This window comes from Macaca fascicularis, chromosome 1 (genome assembly GCF_037993035.2).
Source record: "Macaca fascicularis isolate 582-1 chromosome 1, T2T-MFA8v1.1".
Taxonomy (NCBI): Eukaryota; Metazoa; Chordata; class Mammalia; order Primates; family Cercopithecidae; genus Macaca; species Macaca fascicularis.
Window position 1 is genome coordinate 69,472,179 of NC_088375.1, and position 18,689 is coordinate 69,490,867.

General features: G+C 40.9%; 1 protein-coding gene and 1 pseudogene across 2 annotated transcripts; both read right to left on the reverse strand.

Annotated features, from left to right (window-relative positions):
- Positions 1-440: 440 nt before the first annotated feature.
- On the reverse strand, positions 441-2,145 carry LOC123574588 (farnesyl pyrophosphate synthase-like; annotated as a pseudogene).
- Positions 2,146-3,546: 1,401 nt separating this feature from the next.
- NEK2 (NIMA related kinase 2) lies at positions 3,547-16,658 on the reverse strand. 2 transcript variants are annotated; one of them, XM_005540761.4, is made up of 8 exons: positions 16,415-16,658; positions 15,358-15,575; positions 14,532-14,772; positions 12,245-12,327; positions 11,019-11,145; positions 9,850-10,069; positions 7,847-7,972; positions 3,547-4,397 (listed from the first exon to the last, which is right to left on the reverse strand). In XM_005540761.4, the coding sequence occupies exons 1-8, from the start codon at positions 16,508-16,510 to the stop codon at positions 4,195-4,197; spliced, it is 1,314 nt and encodes a 437-aa protein (XP_005540818.3). In that variant the 5' UTR covers positions 16,511-16,658; the 3' UTR covers positions 3,547-4,194. The 2 variants fall into 2 exon arrangements, with proteins under 2 accessions (XP_005540818.3, XP_005540817.3); XM_005540760.4 differs by having other exon boundaries at positions 3,547-4,421.
- Between the last annotated feature and the right edge of the window lie 2,031 nt (positions 16,659-18,689).

Sequence of the window (18,689 nt, forward strand, 5' to 3'; positions counted from 1 at the left end):
TATTTTCTTATCCTACCACGTATATATTTATTTTCAAACCAGTCAGTAACTTTGCTGGCGTCTTCAGGCAAATGTGGCTTTAATTCATTAAAAGTTTCTAGAAAGTCATCAGCTGGAAGGAATGCCAAGGCAGGCGAATGACACATTTTTTCCTCATCTCTTAATACATACTGCACACAAGGAAACCCCCTTCCGCCCACACTCCCACCCCCAGCTTTAAGAGACAGGGTCTCTCTTTCTGTCTCCCAGGCTGGAGTACAGTAGCTTGATCACAGCTCACTGCAGCCTCCACCTCCCAGGCTCAGACAATCCTCTTGCCTCAGCCTCCCAAGTAACTGGGACCACAGTCACACACCACACCTGGCTAACTTTTTAAAAAATTATTTCTAGAGACACTGTCTCACTACATTGCCCAGGCTATTATGGAATTTCTAAGTTCAAGTGTTCCTCCGTCCTTGGCCACCGCGCCCAGCTGGAAAGTACATTTTTAAACTGAAGCTTTTTGTTTTGTTTTCAAGGTTACACAATAATTTATTGAGAGCCTCCCTCCTCTCCCTGCCCTTGCGGTCGCTAGGTCACTTTTTCCGCTTGTAGATTTTGTGTGCCAGCTCCAGAAAAATGGCGCACTGTTCAATGAGACCCATAATGTGGCTGTAACTGTCATCCTCATACTGCAAGAACATGGCCAGCAGATCCAGCTCCTCACATAGTGCCTTCACCTGGGCCACCTTCTCGGCCTCCTTCTGCCCATAATTCTCCTTCAGGATCTGGTACTGTTTCGGAGTGGCCCATGGCAGACACTGAACCACCAGCCAGCTGCATTTGTTGTCCTAGATGTCAGCGCCAACTTTGTCAGTCACAGTGGAGTCCCCAAAGAGGTCAAAGTGATCATCCTGAACCTTTTATTATTTTTTTTTTTTGAGACGGAGTCTCCCTCTGTCGCCCAGGCTGGAGTGCAGTGGCCGGATCTCAGCTCACTGCAAGCTCCACCTCCCGGGTTCACGCCATTCTCCTGCCTCAGCCTCCGAGTAGCTGGGACTACAGGCGCCCGCCACCTCGCCCAGCTAGTTTTTTGTATTTTTTTTAGTAGAGACGGGGTTTCACCGTGTTAGCCAGGATGGTCTCGATCTCCTGACCTCGTGATCCGCCCGTCTTGGCCTCCCAAAGTGCTGGGATTACAGGCTTGAGCCACCGCACCCGGCCGATCATCCTGAATCTTAAAGAACTCTCCCATCTCCAGCAGGATCTTCTTGGCATTGGTGTGTGCCTTCTCGCCATCAATACCTGCCACATGCATGGCTGCAGCTACAGGAAGGTAGAAAGAGTAGAAAGCTGTCTTGTACTTGATATTTGTACTTCTTTTCCATGAATCTGCCAAGATCCACATTGCCCTAGGGGGCTATGATGAGGTCCAGGGTCTGCCCAATCTCAGTCTGATAGGAACTCTGCAGGAAGAGCTCGATCAATCTGATAGGAACTCTGCAGGAAGAGCTCGATCAGTCTGATAGGAACTCTGCAGGAAGAGCTCGATCAGTCTGATAGGAACTCTGCAGGAAGAGTTCCATCGGGTTCAGGTAATAGGGCTGCTCCCAGCAATAGAGCTTCAGCAGGCGGTAGATACATGCTTCCAGAAGCACAGCATCATTGACAACATCCAAGCCCACGCCCGGCTTCTGATACCAGCAGATCTGTCCCCAGTGGGTGAGGAATGAATCCGTGATGTCATCTGCCACCAGTAAGAAAGCTTGCAGCAGTTCCACACACCAGCCCACAGTCAGGGCCCGCTGGAGACTATCAGCATCCTACTTCCTTGGCTCCACCAGCTCCCGGAATGAAAAACCCTGGTGATAACTTGCCTCCAATGGCATTGTACTCCAGGACCTCCTTGAGCCGGGCAATAACATCTCCCATCTCTGGGTGCCCCATCTCATCCTCAGTCAGCACTCTAACAATCTGGGAGAAGTGCTGAATGAAATCCTGATTTTCTTGGGCATAAGCATCTGATTTTTGGTCTCCATTCATTCTGAAGGAGGAGCAAAGGGCTCTATTCCTTGATGTGGGTTCCTGCTTCTAAACTGAAGTTTTTGTCATTGCTGTATCTCATGGCCTATCTACTCATCTAATTTTCTATCAAATGCATTGCACTGAATGGAAAAAAACAAACTTTATTGGTAACACTTTGAAATTCACTTTTAGAAGCTTTGATCACATCTAATTCCAAATCTGTTGTTATGGTTTGGGGATTCAATTGAAAGCTGTTTTCTTCTGCAAAGTGCAGCAAATCTTTAAATAATTGTTTAAATGACTAGATGAGTTCTAGAATCTTCAGAACCAACAGGGGCATGAATCATGTATAGCTGATAAAAACCAGTGCGGACAGTTTGAAAGTGCCATCCACTAGCCAAAGTGAAGCATGTGATAGTTTTTCTGTTAGATTTAGTGGTAAATATAAGCAGTCGGTCTTCTTCAACACTCAAATCTCTAACCAAGAACAGTTTGGTTAATGAGTTTTGTGACGCTGGAGGAACCTCAATGTCAGCAAGTGTCTTTGGTTCACAAGGCTGCTCAGCTTGTCGAATTTTATTCTCAGACAAAGGGCATTTTTTGAAGGCAAGCGTGGCACTATTCATGAAGGAGCAGAAGTTGTATATAACTGAGTAATTTGGCGGGAGAGATTTCTCGTAATTTTCACCTGAAAAGTCACTTTTATGATCTTCAAAACACTGAACATTGAGGAAAGATATACCCCACCTAGTCTACTGAGACTCACATATTAACCTCCTCTGGAAACACCCTCACAGACACACCTAAAATAATGCTTTACCAGATTTCTAGGGATTCCTTAATCCAGTCAAGTTGACATATAAATCAACAAGTTCACCCCTTATCAACTTGATATCCATCCACATCTCTTAAACCATACTTAATGTGCAAATGAAGACAATAACAAGGTAATAGTTCTGCCTGACATGACGCGGTTATCCTGTATACAGCTGAAACTGCACTAATCCCTGCCTTGGAATTTGGCTTTCAGGATTTTAACATCTGAGATTTTAATCTTTCAGGATTGTGATTTTGGAAGTTCACACGTTAGGGATTTTGATCTTCTGGGATTTAAGACATTAGGGATTTTGGTCTTTCGGAATTTTAGCATTTGAAATTGTGTCATTTAGGAATATGATCCAAACCCATTTGACATTTTGTTGTCAGAGGCTGTCCTGTGCATTGTAAAATGTTTACAATGTAAAATGTCCATGGCCTGCACCCACTAGCAGACAGTAGCACCTTACCCCAAATCATGACAATCAAAAACACCCCCAGGCATTGCCAAATGTCCCTTGAGGAGCAAAATCACCCTGTTCAGGACCACTGGCTTACATACATGGATTAACGAGATGGGAGGTAAAGCGCCATATAGTTTAAGACTGGAATGCCACTCTCTTGAGCATCAGATCCATGTTTCCTTCCATACCCTATGATGAAGACCTATAAATCATAAACACAACTCCCATCAACTAAGAGACCAACAAATGCAAGACACATAAATACAGGGAAACTAAAGAATTCTTTTATTTAGTGGGAAAGAAGTAGGTAAATGACAGACAGCTCATATTCTGTTAAACAGAAAAAAAAAAGAATACAAACATCACAGTGATGAATTTTCACAAAGCTAATAGATTTGAACTACAGAGCAATGGAATATTTACAAGCAAGATGTCATGGTATTAATGACCAAAGTGCATCCAAATAGGTTTTCTAAGCTCAAAAACATTTAAAATCTCAGACTTAAAATTTAAATCTATATATAACAATTGTAAGCACACCACTCAGTCGTTTAAAACTATTCAGTGACTGCTACTCCTGCGTAAATATTTTTTTCCTAACATTATTTTTTTTCTCCCAAGATTTAGAATGTCACATCTCATGTTCCTACTAGTCATCACACACAGGATTAAAAAAGCCCAAGCAAGAAGTATTTTTTTATAATGTGTTCTTAAAAGAAGAAAAATTAAATGTGAACATTTTGTACAATAGTTGCTGAAGAACAGCAAAACCAATTCCGAAATATCACGTGTACTATACAAAAAGGTGTGGCTCACGGAACCAAGTATATAACACTACAGCAGTTGAATATCAGTCTTTAAAGGTTGGTAATATTACATCCTGTACACAGCTCTGTGTCTCTCTACCTGGCTAGCGCATACCCAGAATCTGTCTGCTTTTTAGCTGGTAATTTTTTTCAATATCTGACAGGGCTTGAGCCCGCAGCTGGGCAGCATGAAGCCTTTTCTTCAGATCCTTGCACTTGGACTTAGACATGAGCTGACTCTCAGAATTCTCACTCCTCATGACGTTCTCTTTACTTTCCCCACTGAAATGAACTTTCTTCTTAATTACTGAGGATGGAAGATTAAGAAGTTCTTTAGAAGGAAAAAGAAAAAGGGCTTTGAGTTACTTGAACAGAGTTCAACTCCTTCATACTTATACTTATCAAAAAGTATTTGCTCTTATGGTTCACATTTGAAATCTAGGTACCTGTTTTATTTTCTCTGGGATGGGAGGTTAGGGGTGTAGGACCGGCAGAAATCAGCCTTTTAATCCACAGCATTGAAAAAATATTGGAATGTGCCGAAATTCAAGGAACATAAGTTTTGTTCTCTTAACAACGAACAATCAATTTTACTCTTAAAGTTAAACACACTGAGTATTATGGACAATATAAAACTTTTGGAAATCAATGTTATTTATCTCTATCCTTGAAAATAAGTGCCATTCTATGCAGAACACCTTACCTACAGAAAAGTATAGAAGCACAGTTTGTGGGGTTTTTTTGGTTTTTGCTTTTTGTATATATTTTTTAAAATAGAGAACACCTACAGTTTTGGTTAAATGTTCAAGAACTTAGTTCAAAGCATCTTAACTGACCAGAAATTTGTCTCCAAAAAACCTAAACAAATTCGGTGTGGAAAAGATAAATCAAGTAAGAGTAGTAAAAAACGTAAACTATTCTTTTCATGGAAAAAATAAATAATAATCTTATTTACTTAAAGTGGCAACACTATTAACTGCTGACAGAATTAGTAGGGGCTGGAGGCCTAAACAGATTCTAGATCTTTTTATTTTTCCTCTGTATGTTCAAATATTTATTGAGCTCATAGGATGGGCCACTGTGAACCAAACAGGCCCTATTCTAGTAGGAGGAGATAAACCAAACACAAATAAACAAGTACTGGTGGGGAATATTTGATGGTAATATGTGCTATTAGGAAAAATAACCCTGGAAACAGGGACATGCTGGGTGGTAGGTGTAATGATACAAAGCCTCATACGGTCATTTCTGAAGTAAGAAGCCACAGGGCTATCTGGATGAAGAGTGCTCCAGGCAGAAGAAATAGGAAATGCTGGCACACAGATGCACTGCCTTCCAAGGGTCCTATGAATTCCTGCTTCATACATCGCTTCTGCTTCAAAGCAAACTGGATTGCCTTTAGACTTTATCTCCACTGTTTCAAATCTATCCACCTTCTTATTATCACAAATACCTATAGATTTGTAAGTCAACATTGTCTTACTGACGGGATAGTTTTGTTTTTGTTTGAGATGGGGTCTTGCCATGTTGTCCAGGCTGGAGTGCAGTGGCTATTCACAGGTGCAGCTGTAGTGCACTACAGCCTCGGACGCCTGGGCTCAAGTGATCTTCCTGCCTGAGCCCTCAGAGTAGCTGGGACTATAGGTGCACCACCACACCTGGCTCTTAATGGGATAGTTTTATAAGAAAAAAGTGTTTTTAAAAAATGTTTAAAATTCTTCCATTAAATAGAATAATGACTATTTCATCAAATAAGAAAAGAAGTTTTAAAAAAAGATACTGCTGCTTGCTGTGATGATTTCAATACACTTGTGATGGCTTCCTCATGTGTGGATTTTATAGCCCAAGGATGGGGAGAGGATATTTCCAACTGTCCTGAGTTCAGAATAGTACCAGCTCCCCACTGCTATGATGCTTATCTTATAGCTCTGATGTGTTCACTACTTTCAGCACTCAATACTCTAAAATGTCTGCTTGCCCCAGTGGATACTTGATTCCTATGGCTCATTTTAAATATTTGCCATGATTCACATATAAGTAGATTCCCATACTTATCTGTGTATCCTATAAAGTAAAACACATCATGCTTACTTAGCTATTTTCATCTTTTGCTCAAAGACTATCAGGGCAAATGTAAATAAACTCTTTAACTGAAGAGCCATCCCCAACAGGGTCTTAAGTAATTTCCTGCAATGGGTTTGATGCATGAAATTCATCCAGTATAATTTTCTCCTCATTTTATCACCCTAATCATGATTTAAGTATACTTTGTCTTTATGGATGACAGTGTGGAATCTATGAAAAGCCAAAATAAATATGTTTATAATATTGAAATGGTAGATGGCAATATTGAGAAAAAAGAAGGTATCTTAACAGAGATCAAGCCAAAGTTTCATACAATCTTTGTTTCATTTACTTCTATCAGTAGTTTCATTTCTTTCCATCACTTGTTCACTACAAAGTTATTGTGATCATCAATCTAACTTAAGTAGGGTTTTTTGTCTGTTCCATTTACAAAATGCTGCCAATACTCACTAAATTGATCATATCTCAATTTATTAAAGATAAGAATAATAGCTTTCATATATGCTGTCCTACATGGAATAAGGGAGTTAAAAAAAACTCTAAATTTTATTGAAAATTCAGATGCTCGATTTTTTAAACCAACAACTTTTAACAGTTAGTTTGTGCCCTAAAGAAATCAAGCAAAAAGATGTTTCACAGTTTGCATTTTACATAGAGTCAACTGAATTAGATTGAGAGGTTTCTATAAAATGGAGAATGTTAGACAATGGTTCACTGGTATATACGATAACCACATCTCAGTGTGGCAGAGTGAAGGGACAACGCCACACAAAGGCAGGACCCTGAGAAAGCTGAACATCTATATACCAGACTTTAAATAAAGAAGAAAATGCAGAGAACATATGTAGATATTAAACAATGAAATTTCCACAAATATGTGTTTCAGCTTGAAAGGGTGTTAGCAAAGATCCAAACGTGACAGCCTATTCTGCAGGTGGCTTATCATGCCTTTTAAGACATGCTTTCTATGAAAGATGAGGCATGGCAGTATTAAAATTTTGATTTTTACTTGAAATGCAGTTTATCTCTCTGAAATCTAAAACACACAATAGTTTTGTAAATGCCCTAATTTTAAAAAATAAGTATCAGCCAGGCATGGTGGCTCATGCCTGTAATCACAGCACATTGGGAGGCTGAGGTGGGCAGATCATGAGGTCAGGAGATTGAGACCATCCTGGCTAACACAGTGAAATCCCGTCTATACTAAAATTGCAAAAAATTAGCCAGGCGTGGTGGCGGGCACCCGTAGTCCCAGCTACTCGGGAGGCTGAGGCAGGAGAATGCCGTGAACTCGGGAGGCGGAGCTTGCAGTGAGCCAAGATCGCGCCACTGCACTCCCGCCTGGACAACAGAGCGAGACTCCATCTCAGAAAATAATAATAATAATAATAATATTAATAAGTATCAATTACTAAACATGTGGTTTGATAAGGTTAAGAAAATCAAACATGAAATTCTGTGACTCATTGCCTCAGGTCTATGAACCCAGGAAATAAATCATTGCTATAACAGAATTTTGTTTCCATTGAAATGCATATATTCAATGAAATCCATCTTAAAATTTGAGACTTTGTAAATGAAAAGGGCTACCTAAGCCACTTTGGGAGCAACACTGGTGCACATTTCTTCATTTGTAGCACCAGCTTCTGTTGACCAAGTTGATTCTCATACCTGGACTACTTGCCAGAGACAGGAACTTCTGTTCCTTTAGCAAGCTGTAATTCTTCAACAGATTTTCTGCTCTAGCCAGTTTGTCCTCTGCTAGTCTTTCACGAACACAAAGCTCCTGTTCTTTCTCTTTAAAAAGAGAATGGACAAAGAAAAAAAAAATTAACAAGTGACCTTCACTAAAAAACGATTTACATTTGGCAATCTTATCACTACTAGCATGCTTGATACTGATAAGCAATGTTTGGGGAAAGGATTCTCACTATGCCTCAGTCAAACTGATTGTGTTAGTTTTTAATTGAGTGTTTTAGTAGGCTGTATGTTTATCTTAGATTTTCTTGAAAGGACTTGTTTAAACAAATACAAAGTTAGCTTCAACCTTTGGTCATCTTTTGTGGGAGTAACTCAATTGGGAAAACAAAAAACTAAAGCTATCTCTGCTCTTCATTGAAGATAGGCAACAGCTAATTTTCAGGACATGATCTGGCCTCACAGTACAAAAATCTTCTTTTTTTCTGGTTGAATGACCACACTCAAATAAAAGAAAAAAAAAATGCAATTCAGTTAGGCGGTAGTTCATAGGATTAGTATTAATAACAAAGGTTACTATTTATTCATGGCCCAAAATTCAGAAAGTATTCAGATTTCAGTTGCTATATGAAATTATGGCTGGGCACAGTGGCTCACACCTATAATCCCAACACTTTGGGAGGCCAAGGCAGGTGGATCACCTGAGGTCAGGAGTTCAAGACCAGCTGGGTCAACATGGCAAAACCCCATCTCTATTAAAAAATACAAAAATTAGCCAGGTATGGTGGCAGGCGCCTGTAATCCCAGCTACTCAGGAGGCTGAGGCAGGAGAGCTGCTTGAACCCAGAAGGCAGAGGTTGCAATAAGCCAAGATGGTGCCACTGTACTCCAGCCTGGGCAACAAGAGTGAAATTCCATCTCAAAAAAAAAAAAAAGAAAAGAAAAGAAATTATGAAACACTGGGGAAAGTTATAAGAAAAAGTTTTCTTATTTTTTACAGAGGTTTCTATGTAAGTATAGGTTGTACCTATACAGTAAGCATATCTCACAGGACTATAGAGTATTTCATTATTTAAAGCCTGGATTAGGTATAAAGCTGCAGAAGTAAAATCAGGTGAGTCATGAGGGTGACAGGTGACAAATATGACCCATCTCTCATCTCCTGATGTTAAAATGAAGAACCTCACTCTGTAGCTACCTTGCGTAACCCTAAATGATTGCTAGTAGCTCTCATCTTGGTGGAGTAGATACACTTTCAACATCAAAACTAAATTAACACCTAATCAGTTAATACTCGTAAGTTAACGTTAATACCCACCAGAGTATTATTTATAGACTTAAAATATCTTGTATCTAGACTCTCTATTGAATTGCCTGAACAGACCAGGTGTGGTAGGTCACACCTGTAATTCCAGCACTTTGGGAGGCAAGGTGGGAGGATTGCTTGAGCTCAGGAGTTCAAGACCAGCCTGGGCAATATAGTGAGACCCCATCTCATTTTCAAAAATAAAAAGTTAAAAAAAAAGAAAAGAATTGCCTGAACATATCTCATCTACATACTGTAGGGTTTTAGACCTGGAATTCTGTTGGAGTGGCCATTTCAAAAGACAAAAGTCATGGTTTTTATTATGGAAAGCAGCAATTTTAAGACCTTCCTTTACAGTGGGAAAACATTAGGGTATTCATAGTAGAGATGAAAAAGAAAAAAGTAACTCTACAATAAAGTATAAGGCCATCACTGTTAAGGCCCAATATTATATAACTAGCAACTGATCTCAGAGAAAGACGTCCAACATGAAGGTGCTAGCAAGCCTGATTATTAAAAATCTACAATACATATTTTGGTTTCTCAAGTATTTTTAAAAGCTTCTAATAAGATCTGTATGTATAAAATATTCTGCTCAAAGAGATATTCAGACACATCAAAATAACCCCCTTGGTAGTTCTCCTTTGCTTTGACCCCCATTCAGACTTACGCTCCAATCTTTCTTCTCTTGCTTTGAGAGCTCGCTCTCGCTCCTGTAACTGAATTTCCTTTAGTTTCAGCTCACTTAATACAGGGCTGGAATCCTGCAATTTTTCTGGCTCTCCTAATTGTCGCCCTCTTCTCTCAAGATTTCTTCTTTGCTCTTCTGCAACCAAATCTGCTATTAAAGGGTTCTCGAGAATTTCTTCAACAGAAGGTCGATGGTAATCCTGGGGAAAAAATACGCAGTATATAATCAGATTGTGTAACAGAAGAGTTCTCCTAAGACAGCAGTTACAATAAAAGGACATATATGTATTTCCAAGACAAAAGAAAGGACTCCTTTATGGCTAGGTCTTAAACACTTGGAAAAATAAGTTCACTGGTGGTTTTAACCCACGAGGTTCTGGGTCCACAAGGTAATGCAGATGTTAACTTACCTTTTTTCCCTTTTCCCCTTTTCACCTTTCTAAGAAGGTTCAATCCCTGAAGATTGGTACATCTTGTGCTGATGCTTGGTAGCACTGCTAGAGTCTGTTTTAGGGGAAGTACTGTCCTTGCATCTCTAAACTACATTTAGCAAGATACTCTCTCACTGACTCTCAATCCTGTCACTTCATCTGTATCCTTGTCTGTGATCCTACAGCATTTTCCTTCTTCTCTTATGTCAGCCTGATCCCCAGAACATTTCTTTCCCCATTCTATAGCCAGAGTTTTTCCACATAATCTCTTTATTGATTTTCCCTCTGCTTTTTAGCTGTCCTCCCTCCACCCTCCATCACCCCTCCCCTTCTTCTGATCTCTAATCTCTCAATTAGAGCTAGAGGCAGAGTAATAAAGTCTTATCTCTGGCCCCTTCCCTCACCACCTGCCACTGTGAGGTAGGCAAGGACAAGGGGAACGAGGATTTGAATTCTTTTTGCAATCTTTCCTTGCTACCAACCCATCTGTTAGCATGGCAGAGTGGGCAGAGAAATAAAGAAAGCGCAGAAGGTGGGCCAGCAAGGATGTGCAATTTGCCAAATTTACATATGTTTTCACTTGTGTTAACACAGTATATTTAGCTAAGAAACTATATTTAATGTTTCCTCAGTCTCCATTGATCTACAAGAGAGAATGTATGTTCCAACACTTAACTGACAGCTAGAAACAGACAATATATCATCTTATCATCTTTACCTTTAAGTTTAACATCCTCGTAATAATTCCATTCAATTCATCAGAGTAACGGTATGGAATTCGCCTGAATTTGCCCTCTCTGATTTTCCCAGCGAGTTCCTTCTGGCTAAAAGCTGTAAATGGAGGCCTGGGATTAAAAAAGAAGAAGGAAAAGACGACGAAGACATTTTCAAATTGTAAAAATGAAAATATACAATAGGAACTAAATCAAAAGCACAGTTTAAGCTCCAGTTTGTATTTAAGTTTCTACTTGTGGGATTTTCTTCTTATAAGTTTCCCAACCTTGGCACTATTGACATTTGAGGTCACATAATTCTTTGTTGTGGGGGGCTGTCCTGTGCATTATAGGTATTTTGTAGCCTTGCTGCCCTGTACCTCTAGATGCCAGGAACACTCCCCAGCTGTGATAACTAAAAATTTATCCAAACATTGTCAAATGCCCCGCATGAGGCAAATTTGCTTCCCTTATCCCTGGTTGAGAATCACTGCTCTACAGAATAGTTTCAAAGGGAAAAAAACGAAAAGAAGAACAAAGGAAAAGAACTGGAGCTCTTCCCTGCTCTAAAGATCCCCAGATCTCTACCCCGGTCTTGTTTCATTTCTTCCATATCCTTACAGTAGCTTTACCTTACCTGCCTGACCTATGTGTTCTCCCTTGAGCTAAGTGTCAGTCTAACAGGAAAGCGCCTAACCAGCCAAGACACTTGAACAGTCAAGACCCAGCCTCATGGCTTACAGTTTTAATTTGTGAAGTTTCTTTTAGCCTGTCCATCTACCTTAATTTTAGCCAAGGTACAATTCTTTCAGACTTGAATATACTTTCATTAGCGTGGAGGCTCAAAAAACTAGACCCTGGCCAGGCGCGGTGGCTCAAGCCTGTAATCCCAGCACTTTGGGAGGCCGAGACGGGCGGATCACGAGGTTGGGAGATCGAGACCATCCTGGCTAACATGGTGAAACCCCGTCTCTACTAAAAAAATACAAAAAACTAGCCGGGCGAGGTGGCGGGCACCTGTAGTCCCAGCTACTCGGGAGGCTGAGGTAGGAGAATGGCGTGAACCCGGGAGGCGGAGCTTGCAGTGAGCTGAGATCCGGCCACTGCACTCCAGCCTGGGCGACAGAGGGAGACTCTGTCTCAAAAAAAAAAAAAAAAAAAAAACTAGACCCAGTGGAATGTGACAAACAGTACAAACCTTAGACTAGGAATCTGTCTTCATCATACTTACATTAATGCACATAATTCATACAGCAAACAGCCCAGTGACCAGATATCTGATTTCTCATTGTAGGACATGCGATTCATTTGTTCCTATACAGGGAAAAAGGGTAAGAAAGTGGAAGGTTTAAGAGTTTATTTTGTTTTGAAACTTATAAAACACATTAAATTACTCCTGAGGTAAAAACCGAACTTCAAAGTTTTTAGCTTATACTTTATCTTGAAATTTATAATGGAAAAAAAAGGCAATGCTCTTGTCCCAATACACTGTCATATATAATTCATTCACTCATTTTTCATTCACAAATGAAAGTGCTTAGTATAGACTAGGCACTGACAATTCAGAGGTAAATATGACAGACTTCTACTCTCAAGGCAAATTAAGAAACACCATTTTAAAAGAACTAGAGAAAATTTAAGAATAATCAAAATATGTATCTAGTCCACATTTAAATGGATATAGACATAAATAGCTAATTGAATTACCCATTTGTATTTTTTCTTAGTCCACTGCATAAATCACAGTAGTAACTAATATTATCATTACCTATTTTATTGTTTGCCTTTCTTCCACATCTACAGTAACAACAGCCTACCAGAGCTCTTATTCTTAACAGAGGGAATAGAAGCAATCTCTAGTGGCTGGTTAGTGTTTTAAAGTCCAACTTTAAAACACTAAAGTCTGACGCCACTTTTTGACAATCAGTGCCTTAGGGAAGCTGAACCACTCTAATTACAAGGGCAGGAGGGAAAAGGAACAAAAGAATAGGTTTCAAGCTTTCCAAAAACCACTTCTGGATAATTGTCCTTTATGTTAAAAACATTCTATTTGGAATTTGATACAGTGAGAAAATGGTACTGTTCTGGCCATTCTTAGTCAAAAGCAAAATCACTAATTTATAAAGTTTTATACTACAGTCAGATCTGTTAACATAATTTATAAAGATCTGGAAAATCCTAGAAAGGTGAACTACTAAAATACTAATAAATATTTCTTCATCTTTATCTGTTCAGATGTCATATACTAACACATTAGTGCTATCACAATTGACTTAAACTTTTTAAAAGCCGTCAGGCAATATCTAACAACAACCATAAACTGCTTATACCTTTTACCCCAGCAATTTCATTTTATGAGCTGCATGTCAAGGAAATAACCAAAAAGGAAGAAAGAATAATTCATACAAAGATATGCAGAACAGTACTTCTAAGAATGGTGAAACATTTTGGAAACAAAATATCCAGCAATAGAGGTAATTGGTGAGTGGACTCAGCGCGATATTTCAGGAAAAGGCAACAAAAAAATAACACGTACAAAAAGTTACATTGTAAAAACATGCTATCTCAGTGAGCAAACTTCCTGAGCTCTGATTCTGCATGCACAAGAATCATTTACAGAGTCTGTTAAAATGCAAAGTCTAAAATAAAAAGTACAATATTGAAGAAAAAAAAAAAAAAAACCAAAAAACAAGAGTTCAAGAACCTACCCAGAGATCGAAATTCACTCGACGGATTTGGGTTTGGTTTAGCACCCAGAACTCTGCATTTTAAACAGATACTCCAAGTGAGTCTGATGCAGATGACCAGGACCTACACATTGGAAACAGCTCTTGAGGGCAGGGACAAAATCCATTTCATTTTTGTAATCCTTAAGTTTAATGCATTGTAATCATTCCATAAAAGCTTGAACTGAATATGCTTTAATTTGCATGAATGCTCAAAAAATTGAACCCACTGAGAGATGACAAACAGTAGCAAACCTTAGAGTAGGAATCTGTCTTCATCATACTTACATTATTACACATAATTCATGAAGCAAACAAAAACTCATAGACTTTATTGGTCTGGTGGTCCATGTGGAAAAATATAACAGTATTTTCAATTCTTAAACAAACAGAAAACTCAATTTCCCTGCTTCAGAATGCTTAACATTAAAAGATGTTTTGGCTGGGAGCGGTGGCTCACGCCTATAATCCCAACAATTTGGGAGGCTGAAGTGGGCAGATTGCTTGAGGTCAGGAGTTTGAGACCAGCCTGGCCAACATGATGAAACCCTGTCTCTACTAAACATACAAAAATTAGCCGGGCATGGTGACATGCACCTGTCGTCCCAGCTACTCTACTCGGGAGGCTGATGCAAGAGAATCCTTTGAACCCAGGAGGCAGAGGTTGCAGTGAGCCGAGATCGTACCACTCCACTCCAGCCTGGGCAACAGAGCGAGACTCTGTCTCAAAAACAAACAAAAAAACAAAAATAAAAGATGTTTTAAAAAGTATCTAAATTCTGAAATACTTACAGGAGACATGTAATAAGGTGTGCCAACAAATGTTTTTGCAAAACTCGTGTCGTGGTTTAATATTCTAGCTAGCCCAAAGTCTCCAAGCTTGACGTTTTGCTTGCCATCCAGGAAAACATTGGCTGGTTTCAGATCCCGATGCAATACAGTATGACCACCATCGCTTCGTCTGTGGCATTCCTTCAGGGCCAGAGTCAACTGAGTCATCACTCGAAGAACAAACTCTTCATCTAAGTATTGCCTGAAACCAAAGCAGTTATACAGCATATAACTTCTAAAAAAAAAAAAAAATCGTTGCCAAGATGGGATGATATAAATTATCCAGTGTACTAATAGGGAAATAAATTATTTATTTATTTATTTATATTTTTTGAGACAGAGCCTTGCTCTGTCACCCTGGCTGGAATGCAGTGGCACGATCATGGCTCACTGCAGCCTCGACCTCCCAGGCTCAAGCAATCCTCTTGCCTCAGCCTCCCAAGTAGCTTAGACTACAGGCACATGTCACCATACCTGGCTAATTCTTGTAGAAACAGGGTCCTACTATGTTGCCCAGGCTGATCTTGAAATCCTGGGCTCAAGTGATCCTCCTGCATCGGCCTTCCAAAGTGTTGGGATGACAGGTGTGAGCCACCACACTCAGCCTATAGATTGTTATTTTGATATAAAATATGGGTGTTGATTCACCGGGAATTTTCTAAAGTACTATGGACCTACCAAACAAATGCAAGTATACTCTTCCATATTACTGATCCTAAAACAAGATGCTTAAAATAAATGAAAGTAGACCTAATTTCAGCTTACATTTTTAAAAGATTATGCTTACCTTTCCTTGGTTCCCTTTGTAATCACACTAGCCAGATCCCCTCCTTCACAATATTCCATTACAATGTACAGTGTTGTGTTGGTCCGGTCAATAATTCGATCATAGTAACGAACGATGTTTGGATGTTTCAGTTCACGAAGCAAATTCACTTCAGAAACAAGCATCTGTTTCTCAGTTTCTGTCATGGAGCCATAGTCAAGTTCTTTCCAAACTAATATCTAAAATAAGAATTTCCAAGGTATGAATGAACTCATTACGCTCAAAAACAAAGAATGAAAGTTCCAAGATTTAAAAAATAACCTTCCTTTTAATTATATCCTACAATCAAGGTCATTATCTAATTTAGTTCAATGAACTTAAAGAACTGTGAGTTTACTTCCATAATCTTCTTTCAATTTCTAAGCAGTAAATGATGTTGTAGGGAGATAAAGGGGAATAAGGCACATGAGGTCTCCCCCAACCCCTACCCTCAGTTGGTTAGTGGGAAGTTGGCAAAAAGGTACTTTAGTCAAAATTGGGGTGGAGGTGGTCAAAGTCCCTGCCCCATTCCACCTCAGTCGTGTTTTCCCAGGATGAGACACCTTGGAAAAGCAGCCAGGCAGTTTCCTGTCCAATATTACTTTCTGTAAAAGGTCTACCTGTATACATTGGGAAATATGAATCCAATAATCCGAATAATGGGTATTTTGAGGGAGTCTGACTGCAGATACAAAGCTTCGGGTTCTGGTGGTCCTGCCCCTTTCTTGTGTCTGAGAGGGCCACTCTTAGAGCTCTAAAAACAGCTCAGGAGTTAGCTACGTGTCACCAATGGAAGGTCCTTAGCAACCCAAAACAGAAGAGAGAAATGGGGAGAGAAACGGGAAAAGATGGAAATACATATATCAAAAGACGCGGTCTCCCATCCTTTAAGCGACCCAGGACAGGCTGTCAGATGCAGACTCAGTAAAGACGGCTGAGTCTTCCGGGCACCCACTTCACCAGCCCTCTCGGTTCCCTTCGGTGGCGCAGGGCGCTCGCCCCTAAGCAGGGGCTGGCACAGGGAAGGGACCACGCTCACCTTGCCGTCACTCTTCCTCCGGATCTTCTGGCAGCGGCCATAGGAGCCTGTGCCAATGGTGTATAACACTTCATAGTCCTCAGCCCGGGACGGCATGGCCGGCCAGTCGCCAGAGTCGCGCTGCCTCACGCAGGTTGCGCCCCCAAATGCGGAGCTCCAGGGACCGGGACCGGGAGCTTCAGGGACCAGCACGGAGAAGCCCCCGAGCAGCGCTAACCAGTCACCCTTGCCTTCGGCCCCGTTTAACTGTCGCGGGCCCTGATCTCGCAGTCTATTGGCAGGCGGTGGGCCCGCTTCGCCTCTCTGATTGGCTAAGAAGAACACAACAATACCCTAGGCATCTTGGGAAAAGTGTCACTAGGCAGCCGCGTCGGCGTCTGCTTTTAACCTGTGGGAGCAGGGGGCGGAGCTAAACCAAAGGGAGGGCGGGAGAAAGGAAGCGGCAGCAGGCGCCTCTTGGCAACTCTAACCCTCTGGTAGAGATCGCCAAGGTAACCGAGATCGAAGGACCTCCCCTCAGGCTTCTTTGCACACAGCTTCCACCAAATGCCTTCTGACCTTTGCACTCTGGCCCCTCACACTACCTACTCTCCCCGGAACACGCCTTCCTCGCTCAGGTTCCAGTACCCTGAACCTGGGTGGGGTCACGTTGAGGACACGCTGAGAGCTGAATACAAATTAGAAATTAGACTGGGCGCCGTGACTCACCCTCGCCCGTAACCCTAGCACTTTGGGAAGCCGAGGTGGGTGGAACGCTTGAGCCCAGGAGTTCAGACCAGCCTGGGCAATATAGCAAACCTCGTCTCTACTGAAAATACGAAAATTAGGCCGGGCGCAGTGGCTCACGCCTATAATCCTAGCACTTTGGGAGGCCGAGGCAGGCGGATTGGGATTGCTTGAGGCCAAGAGTTCAAGACCAGCCTGGCCAACATGGCGAAACCCCGTCTCTACTAAAAATGAAGAAAAAAAAAATTAACCGAGCATGGGGGTGCATGTCTGTAATCCCAGCTTCTTGGGTGGCTGAGTCATGAGGAACTGCTTGAACCCGGGAGGCAGAGGTTACAGTGAGCAGAGATTGCGCCACTGCACTCCAGCCTGAGTGACACAGTGAGACCCAGTCTCCAAAAAAAAAAAAAAAAGAAGAAGAAATACAGTCGCTCTCTGACCAAGCACTTTACACATCTTGTCCCGTTTATGTGTGCCAAACACATAATTCACCCTATTGACAATACTTCATTGAACACAGATTCTTTGTTAGGCACCCACACAAACCAACTTTCCCAGCTTACCCAGCCAAATGAACAGTCCCATGTTTACCAGGGAAGGAGCACCTAGAGGCCTCCATCCAGGGCTTGTTGGAGAAATACGTACATTACCAGAAAGCTAATAATTTGGCAATGCATAAACAGGCCAGTTTTCTTTAAATATCTATTTGGCATAGGATTAAAAGAAACCTGATTTTCTATTAATAAGAATTTAAAAGCTCTTTATGTTAAAATAAGGGACTTACTACATGCACTGAATATAACATAAGATAACTGGAATTGCCAACCAGGAGAATTTTTAAATTAACATTCAAGGGTACTGTCTTACCTCAGGGGAATAGGACAATTTTAGGTTTCAAAAGTTATGTAAGGCACTGCAGATGGCTATGTTAATTAGCATCATTTTTTATTTTTGTGCCTCTTACAGATCGGTATCCATAGAGCTTGCTGTGGTTTGAATGTATCCCCCAAAGTTCACGTGTTGAAAACTTTATCATTAATGCAAAAGTGTTAAGAGGTGAGAGGTTTAAATTGATTGACTTATGAGGGCTACGCCCTCACGAATGGATTAATGTAATCACAGGAGTGGGTTATCTTGAGAGTCGGTTGGTTATAAAAATGAGTTTGGCTTTCCCTTGCTGTTTCTCTTACCATGTGATGCCTTCTGCTATGTTGTGACCCAGAGAAAAGGCTGCTGCCAGATGTTACCTGTTGATCTTGGACTTCCTAGCTTCCAGAATCATGAGCCAAACAAACTATCGTTTATAAATTGCCCAGTCTGTGGCATCCTGTTATAGCAACATGAAACTGTATAAGACAGAGCCCTGGCCGGGCACGGTGGCTCACACCTGTAATCCCAGCACTTTGGGAGGCAGAGGCGGGGTGGATCAGGAGGTCAGGAATTCAAGATCAGCCCGGCCAACATGGTGAAATCCCGCCTCTACTAAAAATACAAAAATTAGGTGCGATGGCAGGCACCTGTAATCCCAGCTACTTTCCCAAAGCTGAGG

What these genes read in the sequence shown, in the direction of transcription:
- NEK2 (XM_005540760.4), bottom strand. Translation starts at nt 16,510, where the DNA reads ATGCCGTCCCGGGCTGAGGACTATGAAGTGTTATACACCATTGGCACA. An exon ending in CACCTTATTACATGTCTCCT is followed by an intron (nt 12,328 to 14,531) that starts GTAAGTATTTCA and finishes TTCCCTGTATAG; the next exon opens with GAACAAATGAATCGCATGTC. An exon ending in TATGAATTATGTGCATTAAT is followed by an intron (nt 11,146 to 12,244) that starts GTAAGTATGATG and finishes TTTTAATCCCAG; the next exon opens with GCCTCCATTTACAGCTTTTA.